At 35.4% G+C, this 22,965-nt stretch overlaps 7 protein-coding genes across 7 annotated transcripts in view; 5 read left to right on the top strand and 2 right to left on the bottom strand.

Moving 5' to 3' along the window:
- The window catches only part of LOC108744898 (cyclin-L1), a 7,832-nt gene extending 3,580 nt beyond the window's left edge, over positions 1–4,252 (bottom strand). Inside the window, exons 1-5 of the mRNA XM_025981797.1 lie at positions 3,938–4,252; positions 3,637–3,821; positions 1,126–1,246; positions 556–825; positions 112–397 (exon numbers count right to left, since the gene is read on the bottom strand). Coding sequence (XP_025837582.1) covers positions 112–397; positions 556–825; positions 1,126–1,246; positions 3,637–3,821; positions 3,938–4,159 — 1,084 coding nt within the window. The 5' untranslated portion in view covers positions 4,160–4,252. The remainder of the gene's footprint in view (positions 1–111; positions 398–555; positions 826–1,125; positions 1,247–3,636; positions 3,822–3,937) is intronic.
- Positions 4,253–4,629: 377 nt separating this feature from the next.
- On the top strand, positions 4,630–9,117 carry LOC108744896 (guanine nucleotide-binding protein subunit beta-1). Its single transcript, XM_025981746.1, is given in 8 exon segments — positions 4,630–4,894; positions 6,285–6,373; positions 6,727–6,936; positions 7,011–7,240; positions 7,300–7,501; positions 7,786–7,896; positions 7,898–7,994; positions 8,571–9,117. Coding segments are annotated over 7 exon segments (1,014 nt in total). The 5' UTR covers positions 4,630–4,894; positions 6,285–6,316; the 3' UTR covers positions 8,678–9,117.
- Positions 9,118–12,365: 3,248 nt separating this feature from the next.
- On the bottom strand, positions 12,366–16,157 carry LOC108744886 (dynein assembly factor 1, axonemal homolog). Its single transcript, XM_018480845.1, has 6 exons — positions 15,967–16,157; positions 15,603–15,916; positions 15,309–15,550; positions 15,185–15,249; positions 14,958–15,043; positions 12,366–14,890 (listed from the first exon to the last, which is right to left on the bottom strand). Exons 1-6 carry the CDS (start codon positions 16,077–16,079, stop codon positions 12,399–12,401), a joined length of 3,312 nt encoding a protein of 1,103 aa, XP_018336347.1. The 5' UTR covers positions 16,080–16,157; the 3' UTR covers positions 12,366–12,398.
- Positions 16,158–16,462: 305 nt separating this feature from the next.
- LOC108744890 (tubulin gamma-1 chain-like) lies at positions 16,463–18,552 on the top strand. Its single transcript, XM_018480851.2, has 7 exons — positions 16,463–16,636; positions 16,745–17,094; positions 17,150–17,286; positions 17,350–17,544; positions 17,596–17,839; positions 17,893–18,075; positions 18,154–18,552. The coding sequence occupies exons 1-7, from the start codon at positions 16,588–16,590 to the stop codon at positions 18,343–18,345; spliced, it is 1,350 nt and encodes a 449-aa protein (XP_018336353.1). The 5' UTR covers positions 16,463–16,587; the 3' UTR covers positions 18,346–18,552.
- A 12-nt stretch (positions 18,553–18,564) lies between these two features.
- LOC108744868 (ankyrin repeat domain-containing protein 16-like) lies at positions 18,565–19,573 on the top strand. The gene has a single exon (XM_018480824.1). It carries the CDS (start codon positions 18,605–18,607, stop codon positions 19,571–19,573), a length of 969 nt encoding a protein of 322 aa, XP_018336326.1. The 5' UTR covers positions 18,565–18,604.
- A 134-nt stretch (positions 19,574–19,707) lies between these two features.
- On the top strand, positions 19,708–22,958 carry LOC108744892 (tubulin gamma-1 chain-like). The gene is made up of 8 exons (XM_025981741.1): positions 19,708–19,882; positions 19,991–20,340; positions 20,396–20,532; positions 20,596–20,790; positions 20,842–21,085; positions 21,139–21,321; positions 21,401–21,608; positions 22,864–22,958. The coding sequence occupies exons 1-7, from the start codon at positions 19,834–19,836 to the stop codon at positions 21,590–21,592; spliced, it is 1,350 nt and encodes a 449-aa protein (XP_025837526.1). The 5' UTR covers positions 19,708–19,833; the 3' UTR covers positions 21,593–21,608; positions 22,864–22,958.
- LOC108744869 (ankyrin repeat domain-containing protein 16-like) lies at positions 21,619–22,856 on the top strand. Its single transcript, XM_018480826.2, has one exon. It carries the CDS (start codon positions 21,852–21,854, stop codon positions 22,827–22,829), a length of 978 nt encoding a protein of 325 aa, XP_018336328.2. The 5' UTR covers positions 21,619–21,851; the 3' UTR covers positions 22,830–22,856.
- Positions 22,959–22,965: the final 7 nt, after the last annotated feature.

Below are 22,965 nucleotides of genomic sequence, written 5' to 3' on the forward strand. Positions count from 1 at the left end.
ATTAACATAATCTAGTGTATTATTCTGTATTAGGGATTTGGAATTTAAAATTTAAAATAGTGACGCGAATTCAATGTAAGAATGCACCCTTATTAGCAATTTCTCATTGTGTAAGCGTTAACGGTTCACGGTCACGACTTCTAAACAACAAAAACAACTCGTGAAAAAATCCATTAAATCCACTGGCAAGACACAAATATAAAACGATAACGAGCACAAAATACCTTATGAAACCACCCCATGCGTTATGAGCGCCTGAAGTTTTCTGGGAACTGGGACTGGAAGGACTATTGTTATTAGGTGTGTTATTCCCTGATCCTCCACGAGCCTTTATTTTAGCCTCTTGGTACTTTTTCACCAAATCTTCCACTTTTTTCTCAAGGGCATCTACATTTATCTAGAAAAAACACAAAATAAAATACATAAGACGAATTTAGGCCCCTTGAAGGTCTATTACACTCGTTTAAGACTACTTTACAACTAATATATAAGACAAATTTCTTGTCCCAAAAACCTCCCATTAGTCATTTATTTTCTTTTTACAGTTTTACTCACTTTAGGTCTGGTGTAAAGCTTCAATATCCTGACACAGACGTCTCTGATGTCTTCCTCGGTAACTCCGAAGAGGGAGTACCACGCGGGGTTCTTTGGCAACGGTAGTTTCAGCTTCCTGGCGGTCAAATAGATACAGGCGCACGCCACTGTCTCAGGCTGATACCTCACAAAAACATCTGTACGAAGGGAGTCGTTCATGTAATTCCAGGAAAACTGCATCAACTGTTGGTGCTTTTCGTAGCCCAGGACTTGCAGGTACATTACGATGATCTAAAGGCGTAAAAAGAGGAAACAAATATAAAGGTCCTAGAAGAGACTGTTTCGGGATTATTTGCAACAAAGTCTGAAAGCTACTAAATTAAAGAATTGCCCAAAGAATATTTTGATTTTAAAGATTTTTTTTAATTCCATTTAAATGATACAATTTTCACAATTGGTTTCAAATTTGATAAAATAATCCTAAAACACTCTGTACTTTTATAATTCGTTACTAAAACGTCAATAACATTTAAATATAATTGACCAAAAAAGCAAGCTAAATATGTTAATCTATTAAGCAACTGAATTTACTTTGTGGGGATGCTTAATGTGAACACAGAAACCCAGTTCCTTCAGGACCCTTCGTTCAGCCTTGATGACCTGATTTTTGAGTTGGATGTAATTCTGATCCAAAATGACGGGCGTTATGGGCCTGTTTGAAACAGAAAGAAACAAAAAAGACATGTTAAAATTAAATCTCTCCATTTTTCAAAGGGATTTAATCTTAACACGTCACAATTTTTTGATTTCATCATCTCTTTCGAAAACCTTTGTGAATGTAATTTGGAAGAAAAACGTCCAACACGTTATGATACCTAACACAATTAATCGGCCAGTAAATTAATCTTAATCGACACAACACTATCTTAAAAATAAGAAATGGTGGTAAAACTTTCTAACTCAACTTTGTTTCCAAATTACACCTCAAAGATTACGTTACATTATCAATATAATGAAGCATAACTGCAGATATTATGTTTTTTTTGCTTTCGTTTCAAAAATTTAACCACCACTTTTTAATTACGTTACCTGCACCTTACGGACGTGGAGGGGGAGGCTATATTTTTACCTTCGTTTACGTTGCTCTACCCTTCGGATACTGCCAAAGATTTTTATTTATTATTATTGCTTCTTGTTTCGCGCTGTAACATCTACAACAGAATTACTCTGGTTACTAGTAAAATTTTCAATAACGAATATTTCATTGAGGAAAATGGGATAAATCTTTTTTTAATGGCAGGCAACGGCGTAGCAGGCACAATTGCGCAGTTCATCTTCGTCTTCGATCGTTCTTTCCACGTTAGCTTTTCTCTCGAACTCTCGTGGGGATCTCAAAAAGTCCCCAATGCATGACTCAATTATTGATGACTTGTAAAAGAGAGGGTTTGCTAACACACTCTAATTATAAGCAAATTTGGTATAAGCTTCTACAAGTCGTCAATCTCTATTAAGGCAAAAAATTTGACAAAACGACTTGTGTCAAAATTGTTTTGATAATACTCAATCTTAGCAGATAATATTCAACAGAAATTAACATTAACATAACAGTTTTGAACATCTTCTAAAAAAAATAATGGTCTCAAAATCTAACGAGATAAACAATTTTCTCTTAGACAACTTTAAGTGTTTAGTTTCTTTTACCTCAGGATTAAGGACAAATCCATCCTAAGTTACACTTATCGTTAATATGTTTCAGTTTGAGATTATAAATTAAAGCATACAATAAATATGAGTAAAATGCCTCTGCCAGGGGAACAGCTATAGTTTCATACAATTTTTTTAAGTTAATAATATTAGCACTTGTTTTCACTTAAAATAAAGTAGAAGTTGCACTGATTTATGAATAAGAAATATGCATTACATTTACAATTATTTTTCTTCCCATTGAAGAAAAAAGTGCTAACAGTAATAATAACTTTACCCTATGTCATTAATAAAATTAACATCAACGCAACTGATTTCTCTTTCAAACGACTTAAGAAGTTATTCTTTTACATATATTCTATATTAATGTTTTATACAAGAGAATACCTAACATATTTCATCAACAGTTTTATGGTACAAACCTCAATTTTACACTATGCAGAATTTCTGTGGAGAATTCTGACATGTCGTCCTTCAAACCTTGACTCATGCATTGGGGGATGCACCTGAGATTTTCAGGGTAGGTCTCGAGAGTGTATGTGCGTGCACGTAAGAGAGCTGCTAAAGTCTCTAATGACTTAGCCAACGTTTCAAACAACTCAATCACAGTCCACCACTGCTGTGTCTAGTGGTCTCCACTAGTGTAACTAAAGATGGACAGAGGCCCGTGGGGAGCCTTGGTGCCTCTGTAAACCAACAACAGCATTTGAGTTACCTCTTAAATATCACAACAACACCTACCATCACGACTTTTAATATAACTAAAAGATCTCATTGTCTTTACTTTCTTCTTTATTTAATTAAATAATAAGAAATAAAAAATAATGATTAATATATCAATCTCCAATGAATTTTAACTCAAAATTTATTACTAAATAAAATTTGTTTGTTAAGATACAAGTGTGAAAATTACGTTAAATCATTAACTCAACTAAAACATTGAATTTAATTTTGGAAAGAAAAGTAATAAGTACTTTTTAAAATCTGTTTCTACATCAAGATAAAAAGAACATATGTACGTTCACTCATTCCTGTACAAACATGATCCTAGTGGGAAAAAGCCATACAATTATTATTTTATGTTTGTTGTGACCTGTTTTAAATTAGAAATTGTTTTTACAAAAAAAATAACATAATTAGGCAAAAGTTATGCTTCATTATACACAAATAATAAACATATACTTAAGCTACCAATACACATCTTAATAATACAAGAAATTACTTATATATGTGGCACATATAATCTTCAAGGGTACAAGCAAAAATGTAAATTACAATTACATAATACAATCTTTTTCAGTGTCACATATAAATTTAGATATGTATTACAAAATCTATGCATATTTAATTGAAAGAACAAAAAAAAACAGAAAATTACTAGAAAAATAATACACTTACTTGTTAGCAGTGACTTGTCTTATGTGGTTGAATACATTGATAACATCTCTAGCACGCCTTGGTGCTTCTTCGATTTTAGAAGCAAGGCAAATGCATGCCATCGCTGTTTGTTCAACAGGATGGCGTACCAGACTTTTAGAGTAATAAAAGCGTTGAAGCAACACTTGTCCAGTAGCCATTGCTACCTGAAAATATTGGCCACTACAATTATATTTGATAAACGAATACACGTGCAATCATTTAAATGACACCAACTCTTATTAAAACAATGTATCCTTTGTATTAAGAAAAACCAACATACCTGAGGTAATCTAAGTAAAATCCCAGCAGTTTGTATTAATTCGCACCCATAAATGCGTAAATCAGTCTCAGTTTCAGGATCTAGACCATCAATTTGTGACGGAGTTGTGATAAGCTTTTCTTCAGGCAATAATTGATTTTTTAACGTTAGCACTACTTTACCATATGGCTTGGTATTATTTTTAACTGTATTTCCTGAAGTTTCGTTTTTATTAGAACCCATTTCACCACTATTTCAGTAATTTTTTCCAACGTCCTTACTACGTTTTGTCAACACCAAAATGTCGGACTCATTAGTCGGACTATTTGTCACACTTTTTCGAAGAAATTTCCGTTATTTGTACATAAATACAGAGACCATTTAAACTTCACCTAGAAAACTGTATTGTGAAGAAATTTGCAGGTTATGTTAACGTTATTTTTAGGTTAGACAGTAAAAATATAGATGGCCGCAAAAGATTTTTTAATGTTTTTACTAATTTTTAAACGAGTTTTAACCATTTTTACAAAAAAATTATACTTTCAAATTATTAGTTTCTATTATTATACAATATTCCTAACTCAGGATTTTGGAATGGGGTAATATAGATTTCGATATTAATCGGTAACTTTTCAATTACAATTTCTATGAAAAATGTTAGAGGGCAGTAAATTTAGCATGGCCGCTATGACGTCATGAATCGGGGGTTACAATCGTTATTACAAGGACACCGGTTAAGTCGTGTACCGCACCCAATACTTTGATAAAATTTGGAAATTAAGAATTCCAGTGAAACTGTATTTAGTGTGAAATAGTGATTGCGGTGCGGTTTTAGTGTATGAAACTCCTTCTGATGTGTTTAGAAGTGGTATTAAAGAATTTGCATGGGTATAGACGATTATATTCGTGATTTACAGAACATTGTCATTAGGTAGTAGCCTGGAGTGCAAAAAGGGTGTTGCAGTTCGTATAAAGAAGGTAAACAGCCTCCTTCTTATATAATGCTAACGTTTAAGTTAAGTTATCTGATGTTACTATGCCTACAAAATCATTTTTTAAATGTCCTGTAACGCTTTAAAAATCATACAGAGCTGAGACAGGATGAGAACTGTCATGGCGGATGTCAATTATATATTTTTATTTCATCAAAAATGATCTATTTCACGCTAATATCCCTTACAATCGTCATTTTATTATTCAAGTAGTTTATTTTATTGGATGTCAATAATTAAAATGACTAAAAATAAGTCACGTTGCCATCAGATTGAGTAGGTGTGACCCTAAAATTTCGATTTGATTTTGGCGGGACAAATACTGAATATTTAAAGGGTTTTACATTTGTTTTTAAAGTTTTATTCTCTGTTGGACTTTACTTTTAATGTTGTGCCCTGATTTGTACTTTTTTTCACCTCCAGTACAGTAGAAAAAGGTAGTTAATCTTGATGGTGGAAAAGTCAGGTTTCTAGCGAATTTTCCTACAAAAATTATCGATTTTAATTGCACGAATCTTATTAGTAAATTTATACAAACAATTAAAAGAAATAAAAGCAATATCTGCTAGTTAACTATATTATATCGTGCTTTTCATATCGTTTTTTACTTCACAATAAAAATGATAAAGTTGTTGTTTTATTCCAGTAATTTTTAATTTTATGTTGAAAATATGATCATTAATTTACAATATTAATTTAATTAGATCACAATAGGAAATAAAATTGATTTTATTGCCCTAATTTAGATGTTTCTGTGTAACTGTGGTAGGCAAATTAATGTAAAATACCTACAAGCAAAATAAAAGCCCCATAAAACTTAGTTTATTAATTAATAAATATGTTGGATAATTAAAATAATATCTATTGTATGGACATTTACGTGCATAAAATAAGATAAATCGTTTCATTTGGAACCATGTATTTTAATTGATCTAAATTTACACACTAATTGTGCTAATCTTTTGTATAAACATCTTTCATAGGTATCTTAGAAAAACTTTCCATTTCAGTGATAAATATAGATCTTTGGCCTAATGAAACAGAAAATATTATTTTATTTATTTTAAGTGTTTAACAGAAAAAAAGAAATTAAATTGCATTTATTTGCACACTTAGCAAGAATGTCATTTACCTATTATCTGCATGGTCTTATGTACTTATTTGTATCCTTAAATAATAATAAGTACCTATCATACTTGTTGAGTGTGGATATCATAAAGAAAATACGATTTATCTGATTGCTGTTGACTTGAATATTTAGATAATCTTTAATTACGTTTTCCCAATTTCTAATCAAAACATGTTTTGTATCTACATATTCAAACTATTGGAATTTTTCGATTGGGGGCCCTTATACCTTTTGTTTTTATTTTTAGGGTTTCTACAACATTAGTTAGCAGTAAGCAGTATGAACGAATTGGATGCACTACGACAAGAAGCAGAAACATTAAAAAATGCCATCAGAGTAAGTAACAGCAGGACTTGATCCTCTTTTGTTTCTATTATTTGTTTGTACTTCCATATATTTTAGATAACTATCGTCCCTTTTAATTTACATACTTCAGTTTAAATTTACATATGTATGTACTAACGTTAAGTAGGAATTGTACCTGCATGACTCTCAACTGTTTATAAATTAGTTTCATTACTAAAACTCCAAAAAAAAGAACAAATCGCAACGACTGTGACTACCTTATGTTTTCACAATCATTATTTTGTTAAAATGATTAACAATTGAAAATGATAGATTGTCTTATGTTTTTACAATCTTTTTTTAGAATGATTAACAGTTGAATGTGACTGTCTTATGTTGAATAGGACGCAAGAAAAGCAGCATGCGATACATCCCTTGTGCAGGCTACGGCCAGCCTGGAGCCGATCGGGCGGGTGCAAATGCGGACCCGTCGTACTCTCAGGGGCCACCTCGCGAAAATATACGCGATGCACTGGGGTTCCGACTCCCGGAACTTAGTCTCTGCCTCCCAGGACGGCAAACTTATAGTCTGGGATAGTCATACTACGAATAAAGTAAGAATTTTTACTGATAAACAATGTTACGTTACGTGACGTGACGTTACGTGGTTACGCCATTTTTCTTTCAGGTTCATGCAATTCCATTAAGGTCTTCGTGGGTGATGACATGTGCGTACGCTCCCTCAGGAAGTTACGTGGCTTGCGGAGGCTTGGACAACATTTGCTCCATCTATAGTCTGAAGACCAGGGAAGGTAACGTACGCGTCAGCCGGGAACTCCCCGGTCACACCGGTTACCTCTCCTGCTGTCGATTTTTAGACGATAACCAAATTGTTACTTCTTCGGGTGATATGAGTTGGTAAGTCGTCGAAGACCGTTCTTCTGGGACAAGGATTATTGTTTGCTTCTTTTTTATAGCGCTCTGTGGGACATAGAAACTGGGCAGCAGGTGACATCGTTTTTGGGACACACGGGCGACGTCATGTCCCTGTCATTGTCTCCCGACATGAGAACGTTCGTATCGGGTGCGTGTGACGCCTCTGCGAAACTCTGGGACATCAGGGAGGGCTGTTGCAAACAGACTTTTCCTGGACACGAGTCCGACATAAATGCCGTCACGGTAGGAGTTTGTTTCATTGAAATTTCTTCACATTCGTCTGTTTTAATGAAATTTCTTCACATTCGTCTGTTTTAATAGATGTTCATTTATTGTATCATTTGTTTTAGTTGGTATTTTTTCGGATGTTTTAATAGTTGTTCATTTATTGTATCATTTGTTTTAGTTGGTACTTTTTTCAGATGTTTTAGTAGTTGTTCATTTATTTTATAATTTATTTTGTTTATTCGTTTTTCGTATGTTTTAATAGTTGTTCATTTGTTTAATTTTTATTCGTCCGTTTTCAGTTTTTCCCCAACGGTTACGCGTTCGCAACGGGCAGTGACGACGCAACCTGTCGCCTTTTCGACATCCGCGCGGATCAAGAATTAGNTATATTTAATTAATTAATATTATGTAGGGTTTTGTACTTTGTCATTCAATTGCTGGGGGAACTGGGTCAGGAATGGGTTCAAACATTTTGGAGAAATTGTCAGACCGTTTTCCGAAAAAACTGGTACAAACATACAGTGTTTTTCCAAATCAAGATGAAATAAGGTACAAAAAAATCCAAAAATCCAAACTTTTTATTAAGCAATTAATGTTGGATTACATTTTTAGTGATGTGGTCGTGCAGCCCTACAACTCCTTATTGACCCTAAAAAGATTAACAGAATCAGCAGACTCAGTTGTCGTGCTGGACAACACTGCATTGAACCGTATTGCCGCTGACAGACTCCACATTCAAAACCCTACCTTCACCCAAATCAACAGCTTAGTCAGCACCATCATGTCAGTCTCTACCACCACTTTGAGGTACGTTAAAGCAACAATTTAAAATCGAAACTACATTAACGGTTATTGCAGGTATCCATCGTACATGAACAATGATTTAATGGGCCTATTAGCTCCCTTAATCCCAACTCCTCGGTTACATTTTCTCATCATAGGCTACACGCCACTTTCAACATAACAATGCTTTCAATACAACTTACATATTAATTTTTCAGATTTCAGATAATAGTATTTTAATATTTGTGGTGTTTGTGATTGAGTAATAAGTCAGTTTTTAATTTTGTTTTCTTTTGTTTAGGTATTTTAGCTGGTCACGATAATCGAGTGAGCTGTTTAGGTGTTACGGAGAACGGGATGGCCGTTGGGACGGGTTCATGGGACAGTTTCCTTCGCATTTGGAACTAGAACGGTGGTAATCAGTCGTCGATCGTCTTCGACAATTATAAAACTGTCTTTTTACTACCTGTGCATTTTTTATAAGGCTACTACTACATAACATACATTTCAGTTGCTTTTCAGTTTTTACACACCCGTACACACGTTACTTTTATAATACATACATAATAATATGCACAAAATGCATTAAAATAACAAGAAAAGGAGAAAAAAAACAATCGAAACAAACAGTGTCATTGTTATTGATACGTTTTTGTTTTAATTTCGTTTGTTTCTTTCATTGCCATCGTGAAAAAAAAAAATGAACATATCTTTCGGGATTCGTTTGTTTGGCCTTTGTTTTTAGTTTTCCTTTCAAACGCTGTGCGAAACTGTTTAAAACTAGTCAAACACAAAACATTAAAAAAAAAACAGATGAGGTTAGGAGTTAGTTATTGTAACTATAACGCGTAAATAAAAACACTGGTGACCAATGTTTAAAGGCACTTGGACGATAGTATGATGCGAATAAAAAAAATATATATTAATGAAGGAAAAGCAAAGAAATCAAGTACTGCCTCGTCATAGAATCATTCGTATATGGTGTGTTCCTCACTCTCTATCTCTGTCTCATTTTTTATTTTCCCTTAATAACAACGTTTCGTCCCAGTTATTGAACCTGCACCGATCATCGTACATAGTACATAGTTATCCACATTCTGTACATGCGAGACTGTATTATTAATGCATTTTTCGGGGTTTTTGTATTATGATTACCATATTTTATGGGGACACGTTGGTGCGCACTTTCGATTTCGTTGGTTCATCTTTTTTATTTTTTTTTTTTAATATTTCACAATCGTAGTAGGGAACAGGAAATTAATTGATTGATTATCCGTTTTTATATTATTATTATTATTATAANCCGAACGATACTGCTCTTTTTCCATCTTAGCGAAAATAACGAAGCACGTCTGAGTGGAATGGCTGCCAAATCCAAACTAACCTATCAATCAGTCTGAAATTCGTTTTGACGTGGTTTGATAGATGGCAGCACACGATGACAACATTGATTGTGTTTGTAAATACTTGTAATAATAATTTTTGTTTTTATTTTCGTATATTAATTAATTCTATTGTACTATTATTATTATTATTATTATTCATGATGCCATATCTGTTTGCATTCAAACGCAGATTTCATGGTAAAACTCTAGGAACAATTTACGATATAATAAATAAATAAATAGCTTTTCGCTTGTTGTGAATGTGTGTGAAATGAATCGCAGTCAACTCTTCTCTCTTGTTTCTTTTCGGCAGCGAGAAGACAAACGAAAGGTGTCGTTTCGTTTGTCACGCCTTTTCTTATTGTTTTGTTTCCAATTCAATTATTTTCGGTCAGCTCTTCAATCCTCGCGCACATTTCTACAAACAAAATACACACAAAACACGCGCATAAATACACACACACGACACTATTATTAAAAATAATGGTAAAAAAATTGTAAATGCATAGTCAGTACCCACTTCTATTTTAAGGGCACCTGCGAGAGCCGTTTCTTGTTTGTGCCGGCACGACGCGATATCGTGTTTTTCGCCAATACTGCCAACTTTATCGCAGATAAAACAAAATAAAAACAGGTACACTTTCCGTTCGGCACAAACGTAGCAAATGTTAACGCTAAACGTAAGTCCCTGCCGGCACACGCGGCGGACTCGTCCGGTGTTGTAAAACAAGAAAACAAGCCAACCACCTACTAAAGAAACAAAAACAGAAGGTAAACTTACGATTAGGTTTAATTTAAATTATTTATTAAGAAAGCGTGCGTGCTGTTGTCGGTGTGAATGTGATGGGGCCGCGCGGGTCGAGGACAGCCGGAGACGGTACAGCAAACAAAGAAACAAACCTAACGCACTCTTTTGTTCTGTTCTGTAATTGTCGTTTTGTTTTTCGTTTGTCTTTTGTCGTACGGCCGAACCGATTCGATTTCTCGATTTCAATCGGGAAATATGGGCTCACAGTCGGTTCGGACGTGACGTGTGCCGGGCCTCCCAAGTCCCAATGCGTGGGACGGACGCTGCGCGGATGCATTATCGATTCAGATGACGTGTGCGCGTGCGCGAGGCCGGCTTTTGTTGTCCCTCGTCGGCCCGAAAGTTCCCCGATCCCGAAACGTGCTCGGTTTCGGGATCGGCACGGCCCGGGTTCCTTGCGCGATCGTTTTTATGTATAAGAAATGTCACAGATCTTATTATAATTAATTAAAAATAAATTCTACTGTCGGATGTAATTATACTACATAAATAATTTTACAGACAGGGCACAATTATGCAAAACGTGTAGCGTCTTTTTGATTACTATTGATTAATTATAATGATAAAATAATTAAAAAAGGAAAAGAATGATATAATAATATATATCATCATCATCGGCGTCCCGGGTCCCATTCGCGCCCGGTGCTAAGGCGATGGGACCGCGGGACCGGCCTTCTACGACGAGAGTCTTCATTTGTTCGCATATTGTCTGTCAAGCTATAATAACGACAGCTTGCAGTTGCATATAAGGAGTAGAGTTAGAAGTCATTTTTTATTGTTACTGATTTAAATGAGATGTATGTAAGACTTACTATAGCAACCTGTGTGTTAAAATGTATTGTATCTAATAAATAAATAAATAATTATATGTACTTCTTCATTTAGCAACGGACGGAGGGGGGTCGTTAAGGGTGAAAAGGGGGGGGCAAGATTCGTAAATGTGCACAAATACGTATAAGGACGCACAAAACCTTTAAAAACTACCAAAACTTCTTAGGTATTAAGGGGGGGAGATGGTTTGAACATTGTAATCCCCCCTGGTTACCCCCTTGTATTGTATCTAATAAATAGTTAGGTTTACGTCTTCATTTAGAACCGGTTGGGACGCTAATGGGGACAAAGGGGTAGGGCAAGGTTCATACTTAGTCATATTAGGACGCAAATGTTTAGGGGGGGACTGATAGAACATCCCAATCCCCTCCCCTATATTGTATCTGATAAATGGTTGTGTGTAAGTCTTCATTTAGCAATGTGTGGGGAAGCTAATGGGTATATACATATTCATATCAGATCGAAAACGTCAAGAGAGGGATAGAACATTTTAATCCCCCCCCCTGACTACGCCACTGTATTGTACCTATAACTAAATAATTATGTGTACGACAAGTTATGTGCTGGCGGGGGCGCTAATGGGGAAAAAGGGGTAGGGCAAGATTCATATAAGGTCGAAAACGTTAAATGAGGGGGGGTAGAAGATTTTATTCCCCCCTGGCTACGCCACTGTATTGTATTAAATAATTATGTGTACAAGTTATCTGCGGGAGGGAGCGCTAATGGGGAAAAGGGGGTAGGGCAAGATTCTTAGAAGAAATTTCCTAATTGTTGGGGGGGGGTAAACATCCTTATACGGACAAATTTGCGGGCTAATAATTTTTTCTTTCAAATTATTAGTTTCTATTATTATACAATATTCCTAACTCAGGATTTTGGAATGGGGTAATATAGATTTCGATATTAATCGGTAACTTTTCAATTACAATTTCTATGAAAAATGTTAGAGGGCAGTAAATTTAGCATGGCCGCTATGACGTCATGAATCGGGGGTTACAATCGTTATTACAAGGACACCGGTTAAGTCGTGTACCGCACCCAATACTTTGATAAAATTTGGAAATTNAGCAACAGATAAAAGCATAATTTATAAACTAATAGAATTTTACTCTTCCTCTCTAGCCAATTGCATTTCTAATGTGCAAGTTACGTTTCTTTTTATTACGCAATCTGCAATAATATCGTCCTGATCGTTGCGGTCGCTCTCTACAATGTTTTCTTTGGCTACATTAATCATAACGTCGCTAGTAACGTCTGATTCTAAATTCGGTTTGTTTGTGTTATCATTCTGTTTATTGTTTTCATTTGATTCCGTTGATTGAACGTTCAGGTGTTGACTTCGGTTTTCTTCGACAAGACGCCTAGCGATTTTTTGTAAAGAATCAACTTCAACTATTTTAACCGCGCCTTCTTCGTCTGCTATTGTTTGTTTGGTGTCATCATTTGTTAATGTATTTCTTATATTTTTGTTTGTTTCTACCCAATTGTCTTTTTTGATCAATAAAAGACTGTCGTTAGACACTTCTTCGTCTATTTCTTTAATTTGTGGTTGATTTTCCTCTTCGGAAACACTCACTTTATTCGTTAATTTATCGAAAAATGATTTTTTATTTGCAAGGTTGTTATCAAACTGCTTTAATAGCGCCATTGATTGTTTTAGAGTCTTTCTAAAAGAATCCCCATGCTCTTCTATAAAATCGCCCAGTTCTTTCTCGAAATCGCTCATGATTTTTCGAATATCGCCAATTTTTTCGACACATGCTGAAGCATTTTCTTGGTAGTAAGGTCTTTGAGACCCAAATAAAACCTTACTACTTGACGGTTGTAAAGAAGGTGAAGTGAGGAATTTTGGCAGAGTGCTATCATTATTTGGGCATGGTACGATTAAGTTGCGCTCCACCTTTTTGCGTGGCAGTAAGAAGTGCAACTTCTCGCAGTTGAGTTTCTTGTCCCATTTGAGCAGTTCTTTGATTGACTCGTGTTCTCGATTTCCAATTTTATTATACAATTTTTCGCCTTTAGCTTTCGTTTCTTCAGCTATGTTTTCGGTGACGCAATGTCCAGTGGAAACTTCAGATTTAAACATTTCTTCGATTTCGTTGTCTTTTATTGTTCCTATTTTGTTTTCGCCGTCTTTTGTTTCTTCATCTTCTGATGGTAATATTTTTCGTACTTTCTCTTCGACGACGTCTTGCGACTTTTTCTTCATTTCATCCCTCGTCATGACCTCGAATATTTGATCTTCGTCTTCTCCGATTACATCTTCAAGGCGCTCCGCTAACGGTGTCGCGTATTTATCGATCTTTTCGTAGTACGTCTTAGATTCGTCGTCACTTTCTTCATCTGATGACGATTCGGTTTTATTTTCGTCTGCCATTAATTGATCTGGCGTAGCTTCTGGTTCAAGCGAAGCAGTGACTCCGGCATCTTTGAATGACTTTTCCTCGTTGGTATCGACACCGTTTTCGTTTAATGACGAACACGTTATTGTACCATCACCATTTGCTTCAGTTGATGCACTACATTCTTCATAAATTTTTGGTTCAACAACATCGTTCTCTTTGCTATATTCATTTGTTTCGAGTTTCTCTTGAATTTGTTCATTGAGATCCTGCTTTGAAGAAATCAGGTCATCAAAGTGTCTGTTATCATTGTGTTTCGTTTTTGTTTCTCTTTCTTCGTTACTTGTAGACGAATCTTTTGGATATTTAGCGTACTTTAGTCCGTCTCTTTCTTCCTTCAAAGACGCCATCAATTTTTGGAACGATTGTTCCAGTGTGTCAACCTTTTCTTCTTTTGGCTCTTCTAATTGTTCTGTGCTTTTTTGTACTTCTTCCAGATCTGAATTCTGCACAGCTCGTAGCCATTCTTCTTTTGTGATATGGTTAACTCTTTCTTCTTTTTCTTCTTTCAGTCTATTTTCTTGCAACGTTTCGGTCACGTTCGTATCCTCGTCAGCAGCATTTCGTTGCGTCTCGTTTTCCGCAAATATTTCTTCGATCAGCGGGGGCATTTTTTTCTTTAGATATCGTTTCTTCTTTGGACTAAAATCGTTAATGCATTCCCTGTAATCCAAATAGTTTTCATCAGTTTCTCCATTCATCATAAAGTCAACGCTACTACTGCTGTCACTATCGCTTCCATCTTCTTCTTCAGATGTTTCTTCTTCATCACTTTGTTCGCTATTATTTATTGGGTGCTGTTCGCTTTCACTTCTTTCTGTAAATAGATCACCAAACAGGGTTTCATCCTCTTTATTATTATTGTTGCGTTCGTCATCGGGTAGTATTTCTGCCTCGTCCTCGGATGGTAATTCCGAAAGGTTTGCATGGGATGTGGACTGGCTTATTGGATTTTCTTCAGCGTCTTCTTGGACATAAACGCCAATTCTGAATCTGTCCAGATGGGGTGTGGGATTGTATTCGGTTGAATCATCTCTTCTGGCGCTATTGGCTTCGTTTTGGGCAAGTTCAGAACGAGTATTGTCACTAAGACTGTCCTGTTCTGATTCCGAGTCTTGCAATGAGGTCCCCATTCCGCTATCTTGCTGCGGAACGCGATTGTTGTTTCTTCTTTGGTCTCTCAACCGCAAGAGTCCTGAAAAATACAATAAATAATTATGTTTAATTCAATTCAAAGTCTATATTCTTCGCATGGTACCAACCATAAACGCTGTCCATTATTCTTGCATTTTCTCTGTCGATCCAACGTTGTCTTTCAGCTTGTTCTTCGGCAAAGCCTCCTCGTTCCCTGTAAAAAAAGAAGAACGTACTTTTGTTTTACTTCTTAGTCGTGTTTTATTTGAAATTTTGTTTTATTTTTTTGTTTTCCATTTTTCGTCTTTTATTTGAATTGGTTGTTTTTTCTCTCTTTTGTTTTCGTATTACTTACCAAGCTTCTGCACAAGCCCTATCCCTTGGGAATACCGGACGGTCATCAAGATATCTCAAGTTTTTCTTTACGAAATAAAAAAATTAGTTACAAGTATTTTCATTTGTTGTAATATAACACTCACGCATGACAATATGAGTGTCTTCCTATACTGCGGTATTTTTCGAATTACGGGATTCCCCATGAGATTGACCACGCGTAAATTTTTCATTCTGCTCAACGTTTGAACTATCAAAGCTTCGTCTATGTGATTGTTTGACAAGTCAAGTATGGACAACTCCTGTAATTTTTCCAGGTGTTCTATTTCGTCCAATGTTTCTATGTAATTGTTGCCAAGGTTCAGAGAATGGAGTTGGGGGATGCAATCTGAAAAAGTCGAAATGTTGTAGATATTTATTATATTTTCCCAGATACGTGCCCAAATTCTCGATTTTTCTGACCAAATTATGCGACAAATTTATGCTATCCAGTTTGGTACACTTGTCTAGATTTTCAATTTTTTTAATAAGATTATAATGCAAAAATAAACTTCGCAGTTCTGTTTGATTTTCAAGACCGCTTATTTCGATTAATCCATTGTTTTCCAACCAAAGGCATTTTAATCCTATGTATTCTTCCAAATTTTCAATTTTCGAAAAACCTTTAAAATGCAAATACAGGACGTCGTTTAAGTGCGGTGTTTGGTACAATTTGTGCTCTTTGCAGTGTTTCTTAATGAATTCTTTTGTCATTCTAGAAATAATTAAAATGTATTCAAATAATTTTGAAACTGATGGTCTTACCGGGGGCCCCGAGAAATATCGTCTAAACAGTTGTATTTGGAATGACTTTTTGCCGTTTTTGGGCATTCCAAATTTTCTTGGTTTTCATTTATAACTTCTATGCCAGCGGACATTCTTTTAAAGGGAATTGAAAATTAAAAATATCAAACGAACAAATTCTGTTTGACAGCGTATAATATATAGATCAAACATTTGAACATCCTAGCAACGTTTATCTATTTACATATTTCACATAACATCATGTAAAAGTTTATTCGATAGTTTATGTAATAATTAATGTTTTACTTTTGTTTTAGGTTTATTTAATTAGTCGAAGTTGCACAAAATAATATAAAATCCTTATTTTCAGATTTAACACTGAGTTAAACATATTTTCTCAATGAAATTTAAAGTTATTCCTGTTCATTATTTATTTAACACCCGGTACATAATAGTTATATTTTTAAATATTTCAATAACCACAACCAATGAGATTTAAGCATTTCAAATGCGTCGACGAATCACATTCAAGAATTGTTGAACATAACCAATTAAATCGGAGGGAAATTATTCGTTGAACGAAAATTGGATATATTTTAATCAGTTCTCCAAAATTATTACATTAAATTAATAACAATCAAAATGCCGTGCGAAATGATAACATTGCAATTGGGCCAATGTGGCAATCAAAGTGAGTATATAATTATTAAGTATTTTATTCATATTAATTTGAGGTTATGTAAATTTGTAATTAAGTTTAACTATTTAAACTTTTACTAATAGTATGGTCTGTTTCTAGTTGGTTTCGAGTTCTGGAAACGTTTATGTGCAGAACACGGCATTAATCCCGAAGGTATTTTGGAAGACTTTGCTACAGAAGGTGTAGACAGAAAAGATGTCTTTTTCTATCAAGCGGATGATGAACATTACATTCCAAGGGCAGTGCTGTTGGATTTGGAACCTCGAGTCATTAATACTATTATGAATTCTCCTTATTCAAAATTGTACAATCAGGAAAATGTTTTCTTGTCAAAGAATGGAGGAGGTGCAGGCAATAACTGGGCAAGCGGTTACTCACAGGGGGAAAAGTTGAATGAAGAAATTTTTGATATTATCGACCGAGAAGCTGACGGAAGTGATAGTTTGGAAGTACTAGTACCTAATTATTTTTAATTTGTATATTTTATTAATTAATATTATGTAGGGTTTTGTACTTTGTCATTCAATTGCTGGGGGAACTGGGTCAGGAATGGGTTCAAACATTTTGGAGAAATTGTCAGACCGTTTTCCGAAAAAACTGGTACAAACATACAGTGTTTTTCCAAATCAAGATGAAATAAGGTACAAAAAAATCCAAAAATCCAAACTTTTTATTAAGCAATTAATGTTGGATTACATTTTTAGTGATGTGGTCGTGCAGCCCTACAACTCCTTATTGACCCTAAAAAGATTAACAGAATCAGCAGACTCAGTTGTCGTGCTGGACAACACTGCATTGAACCGTATTGCCGCTGACAGACTCCACATTCAAAACCCTACCTTCACCCAAATCAACAGCTTAGTCAGCACCATCATGTCAGTCTCCACCACCACTTTGAGGTATGTTAAAGCAACAATTTAAAATCGAAACTACATTAACGGTTATTGCAGGTATCCATCGTACATGAACAATGATTTGATGGGCCTATTAGCTCCCTTAATCCCAACTCCTCGGTTACATTTTCTCATGACAGGCTACACGCCACTTTCAACAGACACCGACGAAGTTAGTGTAAGAAAGACGACCGTTTTGGACGTCATGAGACGTCTATTGCAACCCAAAAACATGATGGTGTCCACCACGTTGGACAGAAATTCTCAACATTGTTTCATTTCAATTTTGAACATTATTCAAGTAACTGAAATGGAAATAAATTACTTAAGGGGTCGTAATGAAGTCTTTTTCAGGGCGAAGTGGACCCGACGCAGGTCCACAAGTCATTACAGCGCATAAGGGAGCGAAAATTAGCTCAGTTTATTCCATGGGGACCTGCCAGTATACAGGTGGCTTTGTCCCGGAAATCCCCCTACATACAAACCGCTCACCGTGTATCTGGTCTTATGCTCGCCAATCATACCAATATTAACTCGGTTGGTAACATTTTTGTATTTCTGTTGCCTTAATTGTTTCCTTTGTCTTAATTGTGGCATGTTCTTTCCTTTCGTTAGTTGTTTGACCGAGCTCTTGCACAGTATGATAAATTGCGCAAGCGCGAAGCTTTCTTGGAACAGTTTAGAAAGGAGGAGATGTTCAAGGATAATCTGGATGAATTGGACAACAGCAGGGAAACTGTACAGGATCTAGTTGACGAATACGATGCAGCAACACGAGAAGACTACTGCACTTACGGTCTCACGTGATCTTGAACGGTTGCCTGTAAGTTTTTCAAAGACTTTTCCTTATTTATATGAATTTTCGGATAAAACGTACTTCCCCCGTCGTTCGCCTCTATTTAGGTGATATATGTACCGGCTATTTAGAATTTATACACAACAGGCATGCGCGCATTGTACAATCTAACCTTTATAAACAAAATTTTGAACAATAATATTTTGTTCCAACGATAAGAGTATTCTAATTTAATACTAATAAGAGTATTCTAATTTAATACGTTTAACAATGAAAACAAACGCTTCAAAAGAACAAAAAACAAAAATCTTACGCGAAATACACTCAGGATCGTTAGAAACCCTTACTTATATGAAAGAAACATCCCCAAATGTTCATTGGTCAGAAATTCGGTATGAAAAAACTGGGGACACCATACTACACGTAGCAGCACGTTTAGGTTTGGTGGAAATCGTTAAAACCTTATTAAAAGACTATACTCCAAAAAAGACGGATTGCAAAAATAATGACGATAAGACTCCATTACATGAAGCAGCTCAGTTTTCTAAATATTGTGTTTGTGAGGTCTTATTGGAGAATAATGCAAATATTAACGCGTTAAAAAGGGCTGATTGGACTCCTTTAATGTTGGCCTGTACAAAGGCTGGTTCGGAAGATAGCTATAAGACTGTTGAAGTGTTATTAAGTAATGGCGCTTTAGTTAACTACGAAAATAAAGACGGTTGGACTGCCTTGCACCTTATTAGTCGTGAAGGTGACGAAAGCATTTTAAAATGTCTGATAAAATATGGTTTAGATGTCCAAAAGGTTACTAAAAATGGTAGGACTGCTTTACACATAGCGTGCCTCCATAATCACTTGAATATTGTAATTACTTTACTTGATTTGGGCTTGGATGTTAACTGTAAAGACAAATGTGGTAATACACCCTTACATGAGGCAGTCCTAGGCAATTCTTTGCCTGTATTTCATTACTTAGTGGGCAGAAGTGATGTGAATGTGTTAGAACGAAATAATTCAGACTTTACTATCTTACATTTGGCAGCTAGTGTTGGTAGTGAGGACCTTATAAAATATATTATTAAAAGACTAAATTTTAACGCTAATATTACTACAAAAATTCAGTTAACACCTTTACATTGCGCTGCAAAAAGCAAAAAAATTAGGGCTTTTGAACTGTTAGTTGAACTGGGTGCCAATGAGAGTATTAGGGATAAGTTTGAAAGACTTGCTCACTGAGTTAAACATATTTTCTCAATGAAATTTAAAGTTATTCCTGTTCATTATTTATTTAACACCCGGTACATAATAGTTATATTTTTAAATATTTCAATAACCACAACCAATGAGATTTAAGCATTTCAAATGCGTCGACGAATCACATTCAAGAATTGTTGAACATAACCAATTAAATCGGAGGGAAATTATTCGTTGAACGAAAATTGGATATATTTTAATCAGTTCTCCAAAATTATTACATTAAATTAATAACAATCAAAATGCCGTGCGAAATGATAACATTGCAATTGGGCCAATGTGGCAATCAAAGTGAGTATATAATTATTAAGTATTTTATTCATATTAATTTGAGGTTATGTAAATTTGTAATTAAGTTTAACTATTTAAACTTTTACTAATAGTATGGTCTGTTTCTAGTTGGTTTCGAGTTCTGGAAACGTTTATGTGCAGAACACGGCATTAATCCCGAAGGTATTTTGGAAGACTTTGCTACAGAAGGTGTAGACAGAAAAGATGTCTTTTTCTATCAAGCGGATGATGAACATTACATTCCAAGGGCAGTGCTGTTGGATTTGGAACCTCGAGTCATTAATACTATTATGAATTCTCCTTATTCAAAATTGTACAATCAGGAAAATGTTTTCTTGTCAAAGAATGGAGGAGGTGCAGGCAATAACTGGGCAAGCGGTTACTCACAGGGGGAAAAGTTGAATGAAGAAATTTTTGATATTATCGACCGAGAAGCTGACGGAAGTGATAGTTTGGAAGTACTAGTACCTAATTATTTTTAATTTGTATATTTTATTAATTAATATTATGTAGGGTTTTGTACTTTGTCATTCAATTGCTGGGGGAACTGGGTCAGGAATGGGTTCAAACATTTTGGAGAAATTGTCAGACCGTTTTCCGAAAAAACTGGTACAAACATACAGTGTTTTTCCAAATCAAGATGAAATAAGGTACAAAAAAATCCAAAAATCCAAACTTTTTATTAAGCAATTAATGTTGGATTACATTTTTAGTGATGTGGTCGTGCAGCCCTACAACTCCTTATTGACCCTAAAAAGATTAACAGAATCAGCAGACTCAGTTGTCGTGCTGGACAACACTGCATTGAACCGTATTGCCGCTGACAGACTCCACATTCAAAACCCTACCTTCACCCAAATCAACAGCTTAGTCAGCACCATCATGTCAGTCTCCACCACCACTTTGAGGTATGTTAAAGCAACAATTTAAAATCGAAACTACATTAACGGTTATTGCAGGTATCCATCGTACATGAACAATGATTTGATGGGCCTATTAGCTCCCTTAATCCCAACTCCTCGGTTACATTTTCTCATGACAGGCTACACGCCACTTTCAACAGACACCGACGAAGTTAGTGTAAGAAAGACGACCGTTTTGGACGTCATGAGACGTCTATTGCAACCCAAAAACATGATGGTGTCCACCACGTTGGACAGAAATTCTCAACATTGTTTCATTTCAATTTTGAACATTATTCAAGTAACTGAAATGGAAATAAATTATGTAAGGGGTCGTAATGAAGTCTTTTTCAGGGCGAAGTGGACCCGACGCAGGTCCACAAGTCATTACAGCGCATAAGGGAGCGAAAATTAGCTCAGTTTATTCCATGGGGACCTGCCAGTATACAGGTGGCTTTGTCCCGGAAATCCCCCTACATACAAACCGCTCACCGTGTATCTGGTCTTATGCTCGCCAATCATACCAATATTAACTCGGTTGGTAACATTTTTTGTATTTCTGTTGCCTTAATTGTTTCCTTTGTCTTAATTGTGGCATGTTCTTTCCTTTCGTTAGTTGTTTGACCGAGCTCTTGCACAGTACGATAAATTGCGCAAGCGCGAAGCTTTCTTGGAACAGTTTAGAAAGGAGGAGATGTTCAAGGATAATCTGGATGAATTGGACAACAGCAGGGAAACTGTACAGGATCTAGTTGACGAATACGATGCAGCAACACGAGAAGACTACTGCACTTACGGTCTCACGTGATCTTGAACGGTTGCCTGTAAGTTTTTCAAAGACTTTTCCTTATTTATATGAATTTTCGGATAAAACGTACTTCCCCCGTCGTTCGCCTCTATTTAGGTGATATATGTACCGGCTATTTAGAATTTATACACAACAGGCATGCGCGCATTGTACAATCTAACCTTTATAAACAAAATTTTGAACAATAATATTTTGTTCCAACGATAAGAGTATTCTAATTTAATACTAATAAGAGTATTCTAATTTAATACGTTTAACAATGAAAACAAACGCTTCAAAAGAACAAAAAACAAAAATCTTACGCGAAATACACTCAGGATCGTTAGAAACCCTTACTTATATGAAAGAAACATCCCCAAATGTTCATTGGTCAGAAATTCGCTATGAAAAAACTGGGGACACCATACTACACGTAGCAGCACGTTTAGGTTTGGTGGAAATCGTTAAAACCTTATTAAAAGACTATACTCCAAAAAAGACGGATTGCAAAAATAATGACGATAAGACTCCATTACATGAAGCAGCTCAGTTTTCTAAATATTGTGTTTGTGAGGTCTTATTGGAGAATAATGCAAATATTAACGCGTTAAAAAGGGCTGATTGGACTCCTTTAATGTTGGCCTGTACAAAGGCTGGTTCGGAAGATAGCTATAAGACTGTTGAAGTGTTATTAAGTCGTGGCGCTTTGGTTAACTACGAAAATAAAGACGGTTGGACTGCCTTGCACCTTATTAGTCGTGAAGGTGACGAAAGCATTTTAAAATGTCTGATAAAATATGGTTTAGATGTCCAAAAGGTTACTAAAAATGGTAGGACTGCTTTACACATAGCGTGCCTCCATAATCACTTGAATATTGTAATTACTTTACTTGATTTGGGCTTGGATGTTAACTGTAAAGACAAATGTGGTAATACACCCTTACATGAGGCAGTCCTAGGCAATTCTTTGCCTGTATTTCATTACTTAGTGGGCAGAAGTGATGTGAATGTGTTAGAACGAAATAATTCAGACTTTACTATCTTACATTTGGCAGCTAGTGTTGGTAGTGAGGACCTTATAAAATATATTATTAAAAGACTAAATTTTAACGCTAATATTACTACAAAAATTCAGTTAACACCTTTACATTGCGCTGCAAAAAGCAAAAAAATTAGGGCTTTTGAACTGTTAGTTGAACTGGGTGCCAATGAGAGTATTAGGGATAAGTTTGAAAGACTTGCTAAAGAATATTTATAGTTCAGGTGATACATTTCTTAATTTTTTTTTACAGGTTCTTCCTGTTCGTAATTAGTTCTAACATGTCTTGTAATACTCGTCAGAATAACAGTAATGGGCTCTTTGGCCGATTGTTGATTGTTTTTTTTTTTTTTTT

Source organism: Agrilus planipennis, unplaced genomic scaffold, assembly GCF_000699045.2.
Source record: "Agrilus planipennis isolate EAB-ADULT unplaced genomic scaffold, Apla_2.0 scaffold42, whole genome shotgun sequence".
Lineage (NCBI taxonomy): Eukaryota > Metazoa > Arthropoda > Insecta > Coleoptera > Buprestidae > Agrilus > Agrilus planipennis.